Source organism: Mirounga leonina, unplaced genomic scaffold (genome assembly GCF_011800145.1).
Source record: "Mirounga leonina isolate KUSES-001 unplaced genomic scaffold, KU_Mleo_1.0 Mir_94, whole genome shotgun sequence".
In the NCBI taxonomy this organism is placed as follows: domain Eukaryota; kingdom Metazoa; phylum Chordata; class Mammalia; order Carnivora; family Phocidae; genus Mirounga; species Mirounga leonina.
In genome coordinates this window covers 45525396-45544736 of record NW_023270855.1, presented here as the reverse complement: position 1 = coordinate 45544736, position 19341 = coordinate 45525396, and the positions used below count along the sequence as shown (strand labels likewise).

Genomic DNA, 19341 nt, shown 5'->3' with positions numbered 1-19341 from the left:
GGGTGCTGTAAGACCTCGTTGGGCTTGTGATGTGTCTCAGCCAGGGTAACACCAGGCCAGGGGTGAATGTCCAGGGGAAAAGGAGTCCAGGTCACAAAGGTCAGAGAAGCAGGGTCTACCGCAGCTGGATGAGTGAAGGGGAGGGGCTTCCAGGTTGGGTGGTGGGGTGCCTGCCCTGCCTGACAGACCCAGTTCTCCAGGAAGCCCTTCTCTGGTTCTGGCCGTTCAGCTTTTATGATAAAGTTTTAGTAATTGGGCTATAAATTTTAATTAGGTGCCCATATAATCCAGAATCTTAAATGTGAGTTTATTTTCAATTTGAGTGCAAGTCAGAATATTTCTCAAGTATCATCTAGCAAGGTGCCCTTCTGCTTTGATTTTTGGATGGCCAGAACTCTTTGACCTTTCCCGTTTATAGCCACACAGCCCAGATACCGTTCTGTCCCTGCCAGGGAGGAGTGTGTCGCCCCTGTCGGTGCAGCACAGGGTCAGGAGGAAATTGGGGCGCTGGTGGGGGGAAGAAGGGCCTCCCCTTCTATTTACACAAGCAGAGAACTAGTGGTCTTTCTGGCAGCTCGAAAGAGGTATTCTCTCTTTCAGTTCAGGGACTAGGCGTTGGTTGGGGAATGAAGCCATTTGGTGGTGCAGGTGTGTCGGGCTGTGTACCTGATACCTGAGGTGTCCTCCCCAGTATTCACCCTGTCGGTGTGGCCCTGGGCAGGGGAGGGTTAGGGGCAGTGGCTGAAGGGTGAGCAAAGACCCAGGCCAGTGTCCACCTCCCCGTGCCACATACACTTCCCCGTACGAGAGCTGTCCTCATGGAGGGGACACCACCAACCACCGGTGCCCTCTGTATGACGGGCCGACCTCGGCTCGTTCTGAGAGGTGACGGATAGGCCTTGTTCTTCTAGTGACTAGTGATCCCGCGTGTAGTTCCTCTCGTCTGTAGGCGAAAATGGGGAAGAACCGGCCCGGTGCTTGTCTTCTAGGAAAACCCTTCTGCCACCTTGGAGGACCTGGAGAAGCCAGGCGTGGACGAGGAGCCGCAGCACGTCCTCCTGCGGTACGAGGATGCCTACCAGTACCAGAACATATTCGGCCCTCTGGTCAAGCTGGAGGCCGACTACGATAAGAAACTGAAAGAGTCCCAGGTGATGTGGTGTGTGCAGGAGGGTTTCGGTCGTTTTAACACAGCCTCTCTCCTAAGGTCTGGGGAGGGCGGTTTCCTGTGCAAACTGCGGACGCTGCTGCGGGCTGAGGCGCGGTGCCCGGAGAGACGGACGGCGGACTGAGGGCAGGCGAGGGAGTGACCCTTGGGCGCACGCCCGGTCGCTCAGAGCTGAACGCCGGCCTGAGTGTTTTCTGATGTAAAAGCCAACAAAAATCCCTCCCGGTCGCGGTCGCGGCCTTTGCCCACGGCTACGAGCGTCAGAACCGAGGAGCCTGTGGCGCACCGAGGGCACCCCTGTGCCAGTCCCGCGAAGATCACCTCGAGGCGGCGGGAGCTCAGACGGCCGGCCGCCAGCTTCCTTCTCCCTCCGCAGTTCACAGAGAAGCCGCCTCCGAGAGCAGACGTCGTGTGGGGGTCTCCTGGTCATCCTGAGCGGGGTCTGGGGGTCCTAATGGCTTTTCTCCCGGACGTGCCCTTGTTGGTGTCGCAGGCTGTTGGGTGCTGCGCATGGCACCCTGACGTCACGGCTCGTAAGGTCGCCGTAGGGCACACACCTGTGGAAACGCAGACACGAGGAGTCCAGGGCCGTGTCTGTGTCTCAGGCTAACAGGGCTCTTATTTTTCATGTGCTCAGACTCAAGATAACATCACGGTCAGGTGGGACCTGGGCCTTAACAAGAAGAGAATCGCCTACTTCACTTTGCCCAAGACTGACTCTGGTAATGAGGATTTAGTCATAATTTGGTTAAGAGGTGATTTTAAGTTTTAAAATATTTGTGACCATAAGTAGCATAAAATTCCTAGTTTCACCCTTGTAAAGCGTCCCTTAATTTGAACTCTTCATGATGGCAGCCACGGCACGTGTTGAAAGCGCTAACTTTCTTGCTGTCTTTTCTCTGTAAGACATGCGGCTCATGCAGGGGGATGAGATATGCCTGAGGTACAAAGGGGATCTGGCACCCCTGTGGAAAGGGATCGGCCACGTCATCAAGGTCCCTGATAGTATCCTTTGTGTAAAGACGGGTGAGCTCGTCCTGAGCACGGGCGGCCTGTGTGGGGATCGCCACAGGTGGAGGAGAGGGCATTGTGGGCGGCCACGCTGGGGGGGCCCCTCCGAATGGTGTTTGCCACTGAGTCCTTTCTTCAGTTGTACTCGGAGGTGCACCATGTGTATCAAACTGATCAAAGAGCTGCCTAGCCTGAAGCCAGGGTGCTCCCAGCTCTGCGCCCCAGGGCTCTGGCGGCTCAGCCCGACCCCCGGCCGGCGTGCTCCATGCTGGGCGCTGCCCAGGCGCTCACAGGGAGGGCACGGGAGCTGGCAGCAGGGGCCCCGACACTGGGCCGGCGTCTGGCGGTGAGCACAGGCCGGGCGGGCTGAGTCTTCTGTGTTTGGCGCAGAGGAGGGTCTTTTTCCTCAGTCACCAAATGAAGGCTCCTCAGAAAGGTAAACTCAGCTTTTGACAACGATGAAACTTAACTCAGCGGCACAGATTATGGCGATGAGATCGCCATTGAGCTTCGGAGCAGTGTGGGTGCGCCCGTGGAGGTGACTCACAACTTCCAGGTGGATTTCGTGTGGAAGTCAACCTCGTTTGATAGGTACGTCCACCTTGTCCCTGCCCGTGCCACTGCATCTGCTCTGGGGTGCCCCACCGCCTCCGGCATCTGGACGATTCTGCTCACCCGCGAGAGCCAGGCTTCACCGCTCCATGGTCGTGTGCATGCCGCTGACCCCGAGCTTGCCTTCCAGGATGCAGAGCGCGCTGAAAACGTTTGCTGTGGATGAGACCTCTGTCTCGGGCTACATCTACCACAAGCTGCTCGGGCACGAGGTGGAGGATGTGATCATCAAGTGCCAGCTGCCGAAGCGCTTCACGGCACAGGGGCTCCCTGACCTCAACCATTCGCAGGTTCTCACCCCTTCTGGGGGATAGGAGGGGCCTGGCTGGCAGAGCCTGCTTGGGTGGGTGGCCCCCCACTCCCCGGAGGTGGCTGCAGCCTAACGACTGCCTGTTATCCGAAGGTTTACGCTGTCAAGACTGTGCTGCAGAGACCGCTGAGCCTGATCCAGGGACCACCAGGCACGGGGAAGACGGTGACCTCTGCCACCATCGTCTACCACCTTGCTCGGCAGGGCAATGGGTAGGGCTCGGCACGGTCCCGGCACTGTGTATTCTACGTTATTTGTATGTGATCTGGTCTCTGTGGTTGCTACTCACAAGTAAGCCTGCTGCTCTGGTGGAGGCAGCCGTGGGGCGGTGGGTCAGCGCATCCCGAGTGTCGGGCCTGTGCGCGTCGCAGAGCTTTCAGAGTCTTTACGGTGCAGACCCAGGAGGGTGAGGAGGCAGGATTCACTTAGTAGCGTTGCTGTACATGAGAAGTGTGAAAACCAGCTGGGAACAGGAAGCTCCAGACCAGTTGGATTTTAGCTCCTTCAGCTTTGTTCACTGACTTTAGTTCTAGGTCCCCAGTGGGGAGGTGCTCCACTGCCTAGGATTCAGAACGATAGTCCTGGCAGTGAGCATTTCCTGAACTTCCTCTGGCTGAGCTCTGAGATGTTTGTTCGCCTTGTGTGTTGAAGGCCTGTGCTCGTCTGTGCTCCGAGTAACATAGCTGTGGATCAGCTGACTGAGAAGATCCACCAGACTGGGCTGAAAGTCGTGCGGCTCTGCGCGAAGAGCCGTGAGGCCATTGACTCCCCAGTGTCCTTCCTGGCCCTGCACAACCAGATCAGGAATATGGATAGGTGGGTGTTGGGTAGCCTGCCTCGAGTGCAGCACGTCTCCCATGCGCGGTCCCTGGCGACGCCTGGCTCCCGTGCCTGCTGACGTGTCGCCATGCTTCCAGCATGCCGGAGCTGCAGAAGTTACAGCAGCTGAAGGACGAGACGGGGGAGCTGTCCTCTGCTGACGAGAAGCGGTACCGGGCCCTGAAGCGCACCGCCGAGAGGGAGCTGCTCATGGTGAGCTCTTAACCTCTGGGCCGTTTGGCCCCGTGTGGCCGTGGGACCTGTTGCAGAATGCGGATCATGGCGTGGAGCCTTTACATCAGTTTAGTTTGCTTTTGAGAAAGAACTTCAGTACCTCCCGTATTTGCCTTGTCAGTGGTTGTACAGCTTGGCCTGGAGGTGGGTCTGGAACACTCCCCTGCTCTTTTATAACAGACAAGCTTTCCCCAGCTCAGCACTGCCTCTTTGAGGCTGTCTTGAGGCACAGGACCACATCTGTGCTGATAGGTTTTTGTGACGAAGCATGATCACTTAGGGTCTCAGAAGGTAGTGCCGCTGCAGCCTGGACGTAGATGCGGCCCCCCAGGTGGGACAGTGGCCCGTGTCCGTAGGTGTCGGGGAGGGTGCCAGTCAGTGTCCTGTTCCGCCTGCCCTTTGGGGCCTGGTAGCATTTACCGTGCAGGTTTCCTGATGCCTTGCCTGCTCTCGTCTCCAGAATGCAGATGTCATCTGCTGCACGTGTGTGGGTGCAGGGGACCCGAGGCTCGCCAAGATGCAGTTCCGTTCCATTTTAATTGATGAGAGCACCCAGGCCACCGAACCAGAGTGCATGGTCCCTGTGGTCCTTGGCGCCAAGCAGGTGGGCCATTCACTGTCGTCCTGTTTGAAAACCAGTGTGTGTTCTCTTGTTCCAGTTCCGTGTCATTCTCAGTGCTGGGGGTTCATTTCTGATAATGCTCTGTAATGCCGTGTGATGTCCTGGCAGAGCAGAGGGATGCCCAGCGGGCTCATTGAGTGGTTCTTGGAAGGATGGGTGCCACACAGAGCACCTCTTGTGGGTCCTGAGTGCAAGTCTGTGTGTTTCATATATAGGTTTCCCCCACTATCCGAAAGTGAAACACTGCTTTGAAACCTCTTATAAGCCAAAATGGGATAAAGCGAAGAATATCCCTACTTTCTGAAAGTTCCTATTACACCACCTTGCTTTTACAAAAGACCTACGTTAGTACCTGTTTTTGACAACCAAAAGAAATCTGAAGAGGATTCTTGCTTTTACGACAAAAGCCATTACCTCTAACGTAGGTCTTCCGTAAAAGAGCAGTGACATGACACGAACTTATTTAGGAAAGCTGGATGCCTCTATGTGGTGGGTGGTGTCCTGTGCTGGTCGCCTCTTCCTGGTTGAATTCATGTGGCTGGGTGGTTGTATAACACCAGGGCCCCTTGGTGCCCCATGAGTGGACGTCTGTGCGGTTTCACACCTGAGCTCCTCACCTGTGTGGACCTCTCGCCACAGCTCATCCTCGTGGGTGACCACTGTCAGCTGGGCCCCGTGGTGATGTGCAAGAAGGCAGCCAAGGCCGGACTATCTCAGTCACTCTTCGAGCGCCTGGTGGTGCTGGGCATCCGTCCCATCCGCCTGCAGGTCCAGTATCGGATGCACCCTGCGCTCAGCGCCTTCCCATCCAACATCTTCTACGAGGGCTCTCTCCAGAATGGCGTCACGGCAGGTAGTGCTCAGCCCAGAGTGGGGGGCCTGGAGGGAGTGCAGCCTGGGGAGATGAAACCTATTGTCACGGCCTAAGCGGCCTTAACATGGTGATCACTTATGTGTAGGGGGGACCTCAGAGAGGTACAGTGGTCTGCGGGACGGCATGTCCACTCTGGAGTGGGGACGTCCTTGGCCCGTGGGCAAGGGGGAGCTTGTCCTTGTAAAATGCAGGGTCACTCCATGAGAATTCACGCTGGGGGCCTGTCACACGGTGGACAGAACAGGAGGTGGCTGAGCTGACCGTGCCTCCCACTCCTCACCCCGGTGCTCTCGTACCCCGGGCCCTGGGGCTTCACAGGACTGAGGCCAGAACTACTCTCATAGTAACACTGAGGGATCGTGTGCCCTTTTGCCATGCGGACGCTCGTGCTGAGGGTACAGAAACAACCCTGGAGGGCTGGCTGGTGCCTCGACATGAGTGGGGACAGTGCTGCCAGACTGCCATGTGTCGTCACCACCACATGCTTGCAGCAGGCAAGACCCTGAATGCATCAGTGGGGAGTACTCACTTTACTAACCCCTTGGGTGCCCATCCGTATGACCCTGGGTGTGACGGGGTAGGGAGTTCTGAGACACTTGAAGGGTGTGGTAGGTGCTTTTAAAAGGGTTCAGGGACACAGTATGGTCGGTCATTCAGACTGGGGTTGAGTTCAGCAGTGCTTTGCCAGAAATGATCAAAGTGAGTCAGCCCTTGGCTTCAAGGAAAACAATTGACAGTATTTGTCTCCAGTGATAAAACCTGAGGATTCAAAATGAAAATCAGAATTTTGGAAAACTCATGTTCCTAATCTGGGCTGACCAAGTCTTTCCAATGCTGAGTGGCTTTTCTGGTGGGATCTGTTGTGGTGACAAATGTCCGTGAGGCGTGCGAGTCTTTGGGAGCTCTGCCAGACTTGGTGAGCAAGTACTTCTCATTCTGATGGCCAGCAAGGGCATTACAAAGTCAGAGGCCGTCCCAAAGGCAGGGCAGAAGAGAGAGGCCAGCATCACGAACCTGCAGGGTGACCTCCTGTCCAGCTTTGGTCTGGAATCGGTCAAAACCCCACGATTGTGGGGAAAGTTATAAAACACTCTTCCCTTTTCCAACTATGTGCATCTGTGACGCCCAATCGTCCTCCTGCAAGGGCTGATGGGAGACTGAGCACAGAAGCAGAGTCAGCCACGTCGCTGAGTTGCAGAAACTCAAGAGATACATATTTTAGTGGGAAATGTTATTTATTTATTTATTTTTAAAAGATTTATTTATTTGAGAGAGCGAGAATGAGAGAGAGAGAGTACATGAGAGGGAGGAGGGTCAGAGGGAGAAGCAGACTCCCCGCCGAGCAGGGAGCCCGATGTGGGACTCGATCCAGGGACTCCAGGATCATGACCTGAGCCGAAGGCAGTTGCTTAACCGACTGAGCCACCCAGGCGCCCAGGAAATGTTATTTTTTATAAAATATGTTTTTGGCTGATTATTTTTAAAGGAATTCATAAATATTTTATGTTTCTGGGTTTTAAAATACAGCAAATGTCGTAGATACAAGCTATGCAAATGGTAGCTGCTTGGATTCCTCAACTTTTTAGGCTGTATAAGGGGTCCTGAGACTGGCGTTCTTAATGTCCGGTTAATGCCAGCAGCCTGCCATGTCGGCCTTGCCCGGCCCGCCGTCTGGGTGAGACGGAGGCTGAGTGCCCGCCTGGCCCGGCCGTGCAGCCGCGGTGTCGTGTGGCCCTGGGGGTTGACGGCACTGTTATCATCACCATCACCGTGACACTTAGAACGGTGCTGGTCCGTTGGGGGGTGGGGCGAGGAAAGGCCAGGCCACAAGGAGCTTGTTTGCCATTTGACACTAGTTGGGAAAGCCACCACTTAGCACCGATTCTGGCCCTTGCCGGCCCTGCTCTGCCTTCCTCGTGGTGGCGGCTCTGGGGGGCAGGGAGCCATAGTGCTGGTGGTTCCCTGTAGTGTCCTGCGTGCCCGGCACGTGGTCAGCACCCAGTAAGTACGTACGTGTATGTATATGTCTGTCTTTTTTTTTTTTCCATTCAAAGATTTATTTATTTATTTTAGAGACAGTGAAAGTGAGCATGAGCGGAAGGGGCAGGGAGAGGGAAGAGAGAATCTGAAGCAGATTCCACGCTGAGCACAGAGCCCAACACGGGGCTTGATCTCTTGACCCTGAGATCATGACCTGAGCAGACGCCAGGAGTCGGACACTTAATTGACTGTGCCACCTAGGTGCCCTGAATACATATTTTTTAATTTTTCATTAAAGTGTAAAGAAGTGCCCAAATCCTGTGTTCAGCTTGGTGAGTCTTCTCTAAGTGAACACACCTGTGTAATTAGTATCTGAACCCAGAACACAGCCTGAGCAGCTCCCAGGAGCCCCCTTGAGCCCCGAGGTGGCCCCTGCCCAAGGCGGTGCTGGCACCCACCCAGACTCCCTCTTGGGGTAGCCTGACATTAGCTGGGGCAGGAGCCTTATAGACCAGCCCTGCCCCACCGCCCCCAGTGGGCAAACGTTTGCCGGCAGCCCCTGGGCTAATGCGCCACTGAGCTAGCCAGTTGGCTACTGCCCTTGCGGGAAGGGTGGAGGTGGATGTGGCCTCTTTCTCAGCTTGACATAAAGTGGATCCCTGATGTTAGGCTGTTTTGAGGCAAAAATGCCATTTTTCTCATGCTGATCTGTTGATTAGATGCAGCTCCAAAATTCCCAAAGGGGTGAGTGGGGCGTGTGAATGGATGAGCTAATTTTTTAAATTATAAGGAAATAAATGCACAGGGCCCAGAATAGCCAAGGTGAACATGAAGAGCCTAGTGGAGGTGGTGGCTTACACTACCACATGTCCTGAATTACTGTAGAACTGCAATTGCCAGGGTACTGTGGGCACGGTGCCCCAGGTAGAATCCAGAGGCAGGCCCACCCGTCCGTAGGCTTTGGTCTGTGACAGGATGAGATTGACTCAACAGTGTCATCCACAAAAGCCAGTTGGAGGGACTTAGGGGTCCTTTAAGGCACCACAGTAAAACTTCTAGAAGAAAACAGTATCCTTGTGACCCTGGGGTAGGCAGAGATTTCTTAAACAGGCCACGGAAAGCACCAGCTGGTGAGAGAATGTTCAGTGAGTGAGCCAGCTTTGTGCACCGGGCAGCTGGGTGTTGGTATGTGCAGCTTCCCTTCATCCGAGGCGTTTTGGGGCAGTGGAACCCGCTCCAGCGGCCTCCTCGGGGCCCCATTGACCAGGGTCTCTTGCCTGAAGCCTGCTGTTAACTGCTCTACCACAGGCCTCTGCCTCTGATGGCCCGGTCTCTGCGTTGCTCCATCGGCACTCAGTCAAGGTGGGCTGTGGCTTTTTTCTCTAATGGGTAGTGTTGTCTCTTCCCCTCCCTCCCCCCCCCCCCCCCCCCCCGGTGACAGCGGACCGAGTGAAGAAGGGGTTTGACTTCCAGTGGCCCCAACCTGATAAGCCGATGTTCTTCTACGTGACCCAGGGCCAAGAGGAGATCGCTAGCTCAGGCACCTCCTACCTGAACAGGTAAGCAGAGACTCGCCCTCAGCATCCGCAGGCGTCAGTGGCAGCTTGGCACTCCGTTTTCTACCGCGGTGCTAAAGCTTTTCCTCGCCCTTCTCGTCCCCATTCTGTGTGGACACCTAAACCAACAGCGTATTTCCACCTTGCATCTTCAGTGTGGGTTCTTCTATTGAGCAGATACTGCTAAGCCCACGTGTGAGCCTGTCCCGTCCCCTGTGACTCTCTTGGTAAATGATGGGGAGCCTGGCTGTGGGCGCAGCGGGTAAGGCCTTCTCAGGGCTGCCCCAGAGGTGGAGCTGGCCCCACACCTCCCACAGGCTCCAGCCTTGGTCTCGGGCCCGCGGGGGCAGCCCAGGAGCTGAAAGGTGGGTTTTCTTAGGACGGAAGCTGCCAACGTGGAGAAGATCACCACGAAGTTGTTGAAGGCGGGCGCCAAGCCTGACCAGATCGGCATCATCACCCCGTACGAGGGCCAGCGCTCCTACCTGGTGCAGTACATGCAGTTCAGCGGCTCCCTGCACACCAAGCTCTACCAGGTGCGCGCACCTACTCGGGCCTGCCGGCTCCCCCTGCCTGGCCTGCGGCTGTGAGGGCACCGGCCTGCGAGGGATAGTTTTCAGAGCTAAACAAAATAATTCTAAGTCGAGCCATACGGTGTGATTACGAGGCAGCCTTACAGTGCGTGTTATGTAGTCATGAAAATGCGATTCACCCCTGTGTCCTTGCCTGGATTAAATGTCCAGGATGTGTGTGCTGAAAGGGTGCGGGACAACGTCATTCTTTATCTCTGCGGAAATGAACCAAAATGCAAAGTAGCAACTGAGTGAGGATGACAGGTGGTCTCTATTTCATTAACTTGGGTCCAGTCTAAGGTCTTTTATGGCAAGCACGTGTGCTTTTATTATTGGGAAACAAATTGCCACAGTTAAAAAGGCAGCTGAAGCACAGGAAGGCCAGGAGAGTGGGGCTGGGGACCGTGAAGGCCCAGTGGGAGCAGGCCCAGCCAGAGGGGCTCCGTCCTTGCTGTCCGGAGGCGCAGCGAGCAGGTGGGTGGCGTGGGGGTGCTCTGCAGGCTTCAGGTCCCAGGCTCCTTGGTGGGATTGGACGGTGCACCTCAACAGCGTTCCCACAGTCTGAGGGTCCTTGAAGGCAGCCAGCAGCTGGCTGACTGTGACCGTGTGTCCCTTGTAGGAGGTGGAGATTGCCAGCGTGGACGCATTCCAGGGGCGAGAGAAGGACTTCATCATCCTTTCCTGTGTGCGAGCCAACGAGCACCAAGGCATCGGATTTTTAAACGACCCCAGGCGACTTAATGTGGCCCTGACCAGAGCGAGGTACAGAGGACTGTGTCCCGCTGGGCCTTGCTGATGGCAGGTGCCTCCCTCCTGCCATGGGAGTTCTTCAGAGGGACTTTTCCCTTAGAGTCTGGAGCTGGGAGGGTCCGCCCAAGAGCTGCTCCCTGCCTGGATCGCCTCTTCGGTTCTTCTCCTTGCCCCACACCTGAACCTTGGGCTGCACTTGGGGCGGGACTGGGCTTCGCCAGCGCCAGAGGTCAGAGCGCTCCCAAGCAGCAGTTTAGAGAGAATGCCTCCCCATGAGATGCCTTTGTTTCATGTCCTGGTGGGTTTGTGTGGCCTCAGTTTTGTGGGAAGGGTCATCTAGGCCCTTTTGACCTAAGAAAGCCACTAGTGCAGGTTGTGTCCACGTGGAGACATTTAACCCTAAATCTTATCTTTTGGTCTCGCCTACCTTTTTGGCCCTAGAATGTAATGTTTTTTGAAATAATGATAGCAGAGGGGACCCAGAGAATAAGGTGGCTCTTTGTCACCTTTGAGTAAAATGACTGCAGCTGCCCCCATACCAGCCAGAAGTCAGGCTCACTTCACACATTGGTTCCTTGCCCTGTCAGGACATGTTGCTTGTTATCTGTTACCACCTCCCCCCTTTCTAAGGTGCTGTCTTGTTTGGTGGCCAGCACTGGGGCACGGGGGTCCTGAAACAGCTCGGTGGGGTGAGCGTCCACCAGAGAAGCCAGTCCCCGGCTTGGTCATTGAGGTCTGTGCCCTGGCCTATCGGGGTTCCCAAGGCCACGGAGCCTGCTGGGGCTGACCTCCCAGGAGGCCGACCCGTGGCTGCAAACAAGGAGACTCATCTGAGCTCCTCTGCTCATGGAGGGGTTTTGATGTCTGGGCTCCTCAGAAATTGTCTGCAGATACACCCAGTGCACTGTGGGCAGCTTGCGTGGCGGGCTTCAGTGCCGGGTCACTGTGACCAGCGGTATGCCCTTCTGTCCCCGGCACTCAGCGGTGGGCGCTGTCATGGGCAGGCCGGGCGTCGGGGCAGGGAGGCAGACAGGGTGCCGGGAGAACGGCCCGTCACCTTGGATATGGATTTTGAGTTTTTGTTCAGTCTTGCTTCATTGTGTTACGTGGTGTTCCACTCACCATGCAGAGCCCCAAACACCGTGTTTTCGTGCCCACGCCTTGCAGGTATGGGGTCATTATTGTGGGCAACCCAAAGGCCCTGTCCAAGCAGCCGCTCTGGAACCACCTGCTGAACTACTACAAGGAGCAGAAGGTGCTGGTGGAGGGGCCCCTGAACAACCTGCGGGAGAGCCTCATGCAGTTCAGCAAGCCCAGGAAGCTGGTCAACACCATCAACCCGGTGAGCGGCGGCGGGTGCGGTGGCAGGAACCCAGGGCCGGGCTGCGGTTCGCGGCGTGTGGCAGTGGGTGGCGGCCGGCGCAAGCTGAGTTGTCACAGAGCTCCTCCGCCCCACATCTCCAAGGCTTTTCCACCTGGCCTTTCGGGATGTAAAGTCATGGGTGGCGCCCAGGAGTTGGACACAGGCAGTTAGGAAACCCTGTGAACCCAGGGTGCTCTGGGGCACCTAGAAGCTGTGCTGCCGCTTGACGTGAAGGCCGAAGACAGAGTTCGTGCAGCACCAAAGGCCAGGTCCGTGGAGGAGGGGTGTGCAAGGCCCAGAGCCCACAGTCAGCAAGTCCGTGGAGGAGGGTCGGCCCAGGCGTGGCCCGGCCCGCAGATCTTGAGAGGTGGTTCTTGTGTCGAGGTGGTAAATTCCTCACCTATCTGAACTGTTTGCAGGGAGCCCGCTTCATGACAACAGCCATGTATGATGCTCGGGAGGCCATTATCCCAGGATCCGTCTATGATCGGAGCAGCCAGGGTGAGTCTGCGGGGGACCACGCGGGCCCTGGATGTTGATCATTCCCACGCCTGCAGCTTTTGGCCCTGTCACTCCTGGGGTCACCTCCCAAGCCTCAGTCCACAGAAGCTTGCCTGACAGTTCCTTCTCACCTTCCCTTGTCTGAAATCAAAGAATTGGTCTTTGCCAGTGTCTAAAGACACATTTTTAAAAAATATCACAGGTCTGCTTATGGAGGGTTGCAAGCAAATACTGTAGCTCTGCCTGTTTGCTCCTGGGCCCCAGGCCACGGTGTTCCCCTCCCCCAGCCCCTGCGCTTTGCCCACTCAGTGGGAGGGGCACCGCTGCAGCTCCTCCAGGCTGCCCACAGTCTTGGTTCCAGTTTCGCCGGTCTTCCCGTTTCTGCTTGCTCTCTCAGACCGCTCTCCTGTGTAGGGTCTCTGTTCTGAAGCTGAGCATTACCCCTGCTGTGTGCAACAGCCCCTCTTGCCTGAGCCAGCATCTGGATGGTTCCCCTTCATCGCCCAGATCCCTGCCTCCTGGGACCCTTCCCCGCACCAGCCTCTGCAGAGGGTGACTGGCTCACCCAGGGCTTGGTGCCACACGCCCGCATTTTACACTGAGCTTCGTCCCCTCGTGAGCTCACTGGCCATCCTGGGGCCGGATGCACCCCAGCAGCTCCTTTCACGTGTGAAATGAGCAAGCCCCCGCTTTCCTTGCTTGCCCAGTATTCTCCTGGTTGTTGGCTCAAGTGACAGATCTCATTGCCACATCCAGTGAGTTGCCATGTAGGGTGCTCTGGGTCCATCTTTCATCCTTGAGCTCACCGTGGGCCCAGCGAAGGCTCTCGGCCCTTGGGGGCAGACCAGAAGGCTGTGCTGTCATGCCTTGACTCCCTTTGACTTCCCAGGCCCTGGGGCGGCTCTGTGCACATTGGGATATGCCTAGCCTGGGGGTACCCGGGGGCCTTCATTTTCAGTGGGATCCACTGGTCTGTTCAGTAAGGTGTTTTCTTGCTTTTGGTGGTAATGGTAGAGAGGGGGGTGCGGGTAATACGAGCATAGAATTTTATCCACAAAGAACTTTTTTTTTTTTTCAGTTGGAAATGCAACGTAGCTTCAGTCTTTTGGGTGCTTGTAGGCCAGGGATTCTCCAAATACCCTGGGAGAAAAGGCTTGTTCCCAGGAGCCAGCCCCAGGGAGGCTCTCAGGAGTGGGGGTCGAGTGGTGAAATTCTGTATCACCCAGGTGGCTTTGCTGTCGGGCTGCCCGAGCAACGCTGTGGCACTCAGAGCAGCAGCAGGGTGCGAGTGACATTCCAGCCACTCCAGCTGCCATTGGCGGGGCAGGCAGCAGGCTCGTTGGGATGTGGCGGTGACGCCTGCCATCCACCTTGTGTCTTGCAGGCCGGCCCTCAAACATGTACTTCCAGACCCACGACCAGATCGGCATGATCAGTGCAGGCCCCAGCCATGTGGCCGCCATGAACATTCCCATCCCCTTCAACCTTGTCATGCCCCCCATGCCCCCACCAGGGTATTTTGGACAAGCGAACGGGCCAGCAGCAGGTGAGCGCCAGGCGGCAGCATGTCGGACAAAGCACGTTGGCGTTGGAGTCTGTTCAAGTCTGGGCTTTGGGCAGCTGGGCTGGTCGGTCGGGTGCAGATCACCTTCAAGGAACCTGGGCTGCTGTCTTTCAGGCCGGGGTACCCCAAAAGGCAAGACTGGTCGTGGGGGGCGCCAGAAGAACCGCTTTGGGCTCCCTGGACCCAGCCAGACGAATCTCCCCAACAGCCAGGCCAGCCAGGACGTGGCGTCCCAGCCATTCTCCCAGGGCGCCCTGACCCAGGGCTACATCTCCATGAGCCAGCCCTCCCAGATGAGCCAGCCTGGCCTCTCCCAGCCCGAGCTGTCCCAGGTGAGCCGGCGGCAGGGAGGTCAGGACAGCCGGGACTGACCCCCCATACTCACCCCTGCAGACCTGAGCACGGCTCCGCCTGGCCTTCTGCATAGGTCCGCTCTCAGCAGGGGGGCTGGGGGGCCTAAAGCATCACCTTCCCGATGCAGTCTTAGGCAGCTGGCCTGGGTGACCTGTGTCCGATGGTGAGGTAACCAGTGTGGGTCTCCTGCCACTTAGGCTTTAGAACCGGGTTTTCCAGATCCTTCTCTGGGGCAGGTACTTGAGGCTGGAAGGACGTGAACACATCCTCCAAGTGGATGCCTATCTCCCCAACTTTGTTTTTCAGGACAGTTACCTTGGCGATGAGTTTAAGTCACAGATCGATGTGGCGCTGTCGCAAGACTCCACGTACCAAGGGGAGCGGGCATACCAGCACGGCGGAGTGACAGGGCTGTCCCAGTACTAGAAGGCAAGCTGACCCCTGCAGGAGGTCTTCATCGTCGGGATCTGGACTTGATGGGAAATCAGGGAAATGTGTGGTAGGGGTCTCAAGTCCCCAAGAGGCCAGCTTGTCCTGTGGCCGGCCGTTTTGGCTCCTGTGCATCTGCTCGTGGTGACGGGGATAGGAGCTTCGTGCCCAGCTCCCTGCGTGGTGGTCCTTGCCTGAGAGAGTCCTAGGACTCCGTGAGGAAGGGGTGGGGGTGGGAGTCCTGTCCCAGCTACACGGGGCTCCTCTGCACCAGGGGCTCGGGGGGCCGCTAAGACCCTGACGTAGGGTTCCCCCGAATGTGGCGTGACCAGAGCTGGTGAGCCTGCGCCCGGGCCCCCTCCCTGTGTGCTGGGTGAGCGGGGTGCTAGTGCCGCTGGCAGAAGGGCCCCTTAACTCTCGGCGCCCCTCTCCGTGGCGTGGGGAGTCACTAGCGCGGGCATTCGCCCAGCCTCCGACGCTCCATCTCACAAGCGCATGGTGGGGCGAGGGGAGGAGCCCTGCACCCTCGGGGCGGGGGGTCCCCGAGCTGCTCTGATGGCCCTCTGCTCTCCTCCCTCCCTGCAGGTGGCAGCGGAAGAGCTAAGCTATGTGGCTTAGTCCATCAGCATCTTATTCTGGGTAATAAAAAATAAAAATAAATGGATACCTGTTTTCCACTGCTAAAACTGAAGCACCACTGTGAGCAACAGGAGAGGGAGAGGAGCACCCGAGGGAGAGAGGAGCCCGAGACCGAGCGAGCGCCCACTGCTGGCCCGCGGCGGCGAGGAGAAGGAGAAGGGAGAGCGGGAGGCGGGCGGCCGCGGAGGACCGTCCGCCAGCGAGCCCTGCCAGGCTGCCCCGCTCGCCAAGGAGGCCCAGCGCTCGCCGCGTGCACACCTGGGTCTGCGACCAGGGCGGAGGGAGGCACACCCTCATCTCAGAGTAGCCCTTTCCTCTGTTCTTTTCTTTCTGTTTCTCTTTTCTTGAAAGGGGACTACGTTTTAGCAGGAAAAACTTCGCATTTCTGTGCCGAGCAGGCTCCTTGCCGAGGCAGCCGTGCTGGGAGAGCCCCGCGGAGGTGTGGGTTCTGTCCACGCCAGCTCTGCAACGGCCCTGGTCACGCTGCCTGTGTTCTAAGAGGGTTTCATTTGAAGAAAACACGGTGTTTGGGGTTTTTGTTTGTTTTTTAAAGATTCTTTCAAATGAGTACTGAAAAATATACTTTCCTGAGTTTGTCTCCCAAATCTTAGTGGTGGACCTGGGAGATGTGAGAAGCTTCCAGAAACGAAGTTTAAACAAGCCAACACATCTCAAGATTAGGATCAACACCTGTGACGGGATCGCGAGGAGAAATTTTGTTTTCAGTTTTAGCTTCCAGCGGCTTCTCCCTGCACGTCAGGGCTGTGAGGGAGCACGGTCTCGTCCCGGGCCAGGCAGCCCCACGGTGTCTCCGCTGGACTCTGAGAAGCCAAGTGCTTCCCGCGCGCCGCGGACTCGTGCCCCACCCACCCCGGGACGGGCCTTGGGCAGGACTGGCTGTGAGGCCAGAGGGTGGGGGGGTGGCTTCTTCCCCGGGGTCCTTCCTGAGGATTTGGTGGAAGACCGCCGCCAAGAGGACCCATCCCCAGGGAGGCGCCCACAGTGCCCGTGGCTGGTTGGACATGCCGAGCGCCCCACCTGCCTTGTTCTCTACCCCACCCTCCGGGTTGGGAGACCTCCTACCTGTGGGTATGGCTGTGATGGGGTGGGGTGATTTCTGCTTTTTTGGGGTAAAGGAGTTTCAGAAATAAGTTGGTTCTACGCCGAAGGGGCTTGGAGCAGTTCGTCACATCAGCTAGTAGAGGGGGCTTCTGTCTGGAGGGGTCTGGGCCACAACTCCAGAAGTTACTGTAGCTGGGAGAGCCATCCCCAGCTCCTTGCACACCACTGTGGGGGTGGTAGTCTCCCTGACAACCACCTACTTGGGGACCATCCCCTGCCTACCCAGGCCCTGGTGACCCTGACCATACCCCCCCCCCCCAGCGTCCCCGTCCCTGTGAGGCTGACACTGGCCCTTATCAAAGCCTCCAGATTCCAGCTTGTACTTGGGAGACGGGGACACACAGGCCACCTTCCTTCTGGCTAGGCCTCTTATTTATTACCATTGCTGTAGGGCTTTCGGTTTCCCCCTTCTTTTGGTAGGCCACATAGAGGCGTAGAGTTTGGATAGGTTTCCGCTCTGACCCCCTGTGCGACACCCCGTGGGCAACCTGTGCCCACCCGCCCGCCCTGTTCTGTTCCTTGGAATGCTTTGCCTCTGCTTTGTGCTGTTTGCTTTGTTCTCCACCTTAATAGCAGCAGTTCTTGTTTTCCAAATTGAGGGGCATCTGTACCAAGGCAATGTAACTTTTGATTTCTGGTCGATTTGTTTTAAGCTCTATTGTCACCAATAAAATCTTAATAAACAGCTCTTGTGTTCACACTGGGGCAGATGAACTGCAGGGAGGTGGCAGAGCTCCTGGTCTGGGGGCCTGGCTTTTTGGAAGCCTTGGGGTCGCCTGGACGGCAAAGCTGAGAATGGCTAGATGATCAGCATGGCGGGGACTGGCCGCGGGTAGTGACCAAGGCCCCTGCTATTGGGCAGTGCCTGGGCCTGCTGTGGGCAGCTCCCAGGCTCTTGGGCAGGTTAGCTGTTGGGCTACGTGGAGATTGGGATGTAGGACCCCAGCCCTGGGAGAGCTGGGCAGGTGGCGTCACTGGGGGTCACTGTCCCACCACCTTGGCTGCTTCCTCTCCCGCCCCCAGGCGACCAGACGGGAGACAGGGGAGCGGACCACGCAGTGTTTATTGTCTGGGCCCCCCATCTGGCCCCGTCAACGGCAGCCACACTCGTCCACCACCATGTCCTCGTAGTGCCGCAGGACCACGTTGTCGCTGTTGTCAAAGAAGAGCACGGAAATGGGCGACAGGCGCGCGGGCACGCAGCAGGGCAGGCCGCCGGCGCCGGGGGCAGCCGCGTGCATGAGCGCGCGCAGCACGGCGTGGTTGAGCGGGGCCGTCCCGCCGGGGCCCGACAGCGCGGCGGGCAGCGCGCACTGGCCCTGGCAGTAGTTGGCCAGGAAGCCGCGCGGCGCGATGACCCAGCGGTGCCAGCCCACCTCGCGGAAGCTCACGTAGAGCCGCCTCGTGCGACACGCGCCCCCGGGGCTGCCGCCCACTGCGGGCTCGGCTTCGCGCCGCGGCCGGGCCAGCGGGTGGCACAGGCGCGGGTCGAGGGTCACCAGCAGCAGCGAGGCCTCGGCCAGGTGCGCGCAGCCCGCGGGGGCCCGGGGGAGCAGCGCCAGCGCCAGGCGGAGGCTGCGCGGCGTGGACGCGTTGCGGGGCCAGGCGGCGCCCAGCAGCTCGGCGCGCACCGGCGTCCGCAGGGTGGGCACCGCCTGACGGAGCAGCACCGGCCCGGCGCCCGCGCCCGCGCCCTCCGCCGCCTGCCTTATGCTCAGCTCCCAGCCGAACGGCGCCTCCGCCGCCGCGAAGCGCAGCTCCAGGCGGGCTCGGCTCGGGCGCTCCGCGGGCTCCACGGCCGCGAGATCGAAGACGACGGTCCACTCAGGGCACTGCCCCGCGGCCCGTGCGGGCTCCGGGGGTCGGGTGGGCGCACCTGGGGAGGCAGGGAGAAGGCTGGGCTCGCGCTGCGCCCCCGCGCCCTGCCTGGCCTGCCCGCGAGGGGGTTTCTGCTGCGGACGGGGAAAAGGTGAGCGCCTGGGGCTGGGGGCGGCAAATGTTGGAAGGCGTCAAACGGTGTTAAGTGGCGCGCGGGGCGGGGGAGGGGGCGGGGAGTGAGGGAGTGGGGGCAGGGCATCGCTGGCAAGTAAGAGGAGGCCCGGCCCGGTGCAGGGCGGCCTGCCGGCGGGACCCAGCCGGGGCTAGAGATGAACGGATGCCTGGGGCCGGTGGGGAAGCGATGCTGGAGAGGTGGTATCTGCAGGAAAGGCATCAAATGGTGTGAAACAGCGGGGGGAACGAGCGGAGAGTGGGGGCAGGGCTTCAGCTGCAAGCTAGGGGCCTTGCCCCGTGCAAGGGAGCCTGGCCGTGGGACCACTCCAGCCGGTCCCCGCAGGTGCCCACGGGGCAGAGCCCATGGAGTGCGGGGGGCCAGGTTGCTCGTGGGCTGGACGGGACGGGTGGGGACATTCGGAGCCGCTCTGGCTTCCCCCACGCGGCGCTGGAGGCTCGTGGCGGGGCGCGCGGCGGGGTCCAGCCTCCCCGACACACGCCCCCAGCGCAGGCCCCACTCACCGCGGTCCGGGATGTGGCGCACGATGTTTCCGGCGACCCCCAGCTCCTCCACGTGGCACGGTCTCAGGGTGGTCCCCTGGGGCGTCCGCCGCGGGCCCACCCTGGCCTCCTGGGGGTCCCGGTGGCGGAAGAGGCGCCACATGACGGGGGGTACGGGCCGGGGCGTGGGGGCGCCCCGGTGCACGTCGGGCAGCCCGAGAGCCTGGAGCAGAGCGGCGGCGGGGCCCGGGGGCGCTGGGGCGCGCGTTGGGGGCGGTGAGGGCAGCAGCAGGGCCAGGAGGAGGAAAAGGACGCGGCGGCCAGGACGGCGGCGCGGCGGTGGCATCTTCCTCGCTGGCGGCGGCCGG

General features: G+C 58.8%; 2 protein-coding genes across 3 annotated transcripts in view; one reads left to right on the top strand and one right to left on the bottom strand.

Moving 5' to 3' along the window:
* Positions 1-17165, top strand: part of UPF1 (UPF1 RNA helicase and ATPase) — a 36385-nt gene extending 19220 nt beyond the window's left edge. Inside the window, exons 6-24 of one of the 2 annotated variants that reach the window (XM_034997622.1) lie at positions 990-1151; positions 1806-1923; positions 2075-2173; positions 2662-2770; positions 2922-3081; positions 3195-3313; positions 3753-3917; positions 4019-4133; positions 4615-4758; positions 5416-5629; positions 9072-9189; positions 9566-9722; positions 10378-10520; positions 11676-11850; positions 12291-12372; positions 13757-13918; positions 14051-14268; positions 14597-14719; positions 15305-17165. In XM_034997622.1, coding sequence (XP_034853513.1) covers positions 990-1151; positions 1806-1923; positions 2075-2173; positions 2662-2770; positions 2922-3081; positions 3195-3313; positions 3753-3917; positions 4019-4133; positions 4615-4758; positions 5416-5629; positions 9072-9189; positions 9566-9722; positions 10378-10520; positions 11676-11850; positions 12291-12372; positions 13757-13918; positions 14051-14268; positions 14597-14716 — 2580 coding nt within the window. In that variant the 3' untranslated portion in view covers positions 14717-14719; positions 15305-17165. Of the gene's footprint in view, positions 1-989; positions 1152-1805; positions 1924-2074; positions 2174-2661; positions 2771-2921; positions 3082-3194; positions 3314-3752; positions 3918-4018; positions 4134-4614; positions 4759-5415; positions 5630-9071; positions 9190-9565; positions 9723-10377; positions 10521-11675; positions 11851-12290; positions 12373-13756; positions 13919-14050; positions 14269-14596; positions 14720-15304 lie in introns of those variants that run through there. The other variant, XM_034997623.1, reaches the window with a different exon arrangement.
* A 342-nt stretch (positions 17166-17507) lies between these two features.
* Positions 17508-19340, bottom strand: GDF1 (growth differentiation factor 1). The gene is made up of 2 exons (XM_034997642.1): positions 18995-19340; positions 17508-18356 (listed from the first exon to the last, which is right to left on the bottom strand). The coding sequence occupies exons 1-2, from the start codon at positions 19317-19319 to the stop codon at positions 17572-17574; spliced, it is 1110 nt and encodes a 369-aa protein (XP_034853533.1). The 5' UTR covers positions 19320-19340; the 3' UTR covers positions 17508-17571.
* Position 19341: the final 1 nt, after the last annotated feature.

Coding starts and splice junctions, on each gene's coding strand:
- GDF1 (XM_034997642.1), bottom strand. CDS start 19,319: ATGCCACCGCCGCGCCGCCGTCCTGGCCGCCGCGTCCTTTTCCTCCTC. Junction 18,357..18,994: donor GCGCCACATCCCGGACCGCG/GTGAGTGGGGCC, acceptor CTGCCTCCCCAG/GTGCGCCCACCCGACCCCCG.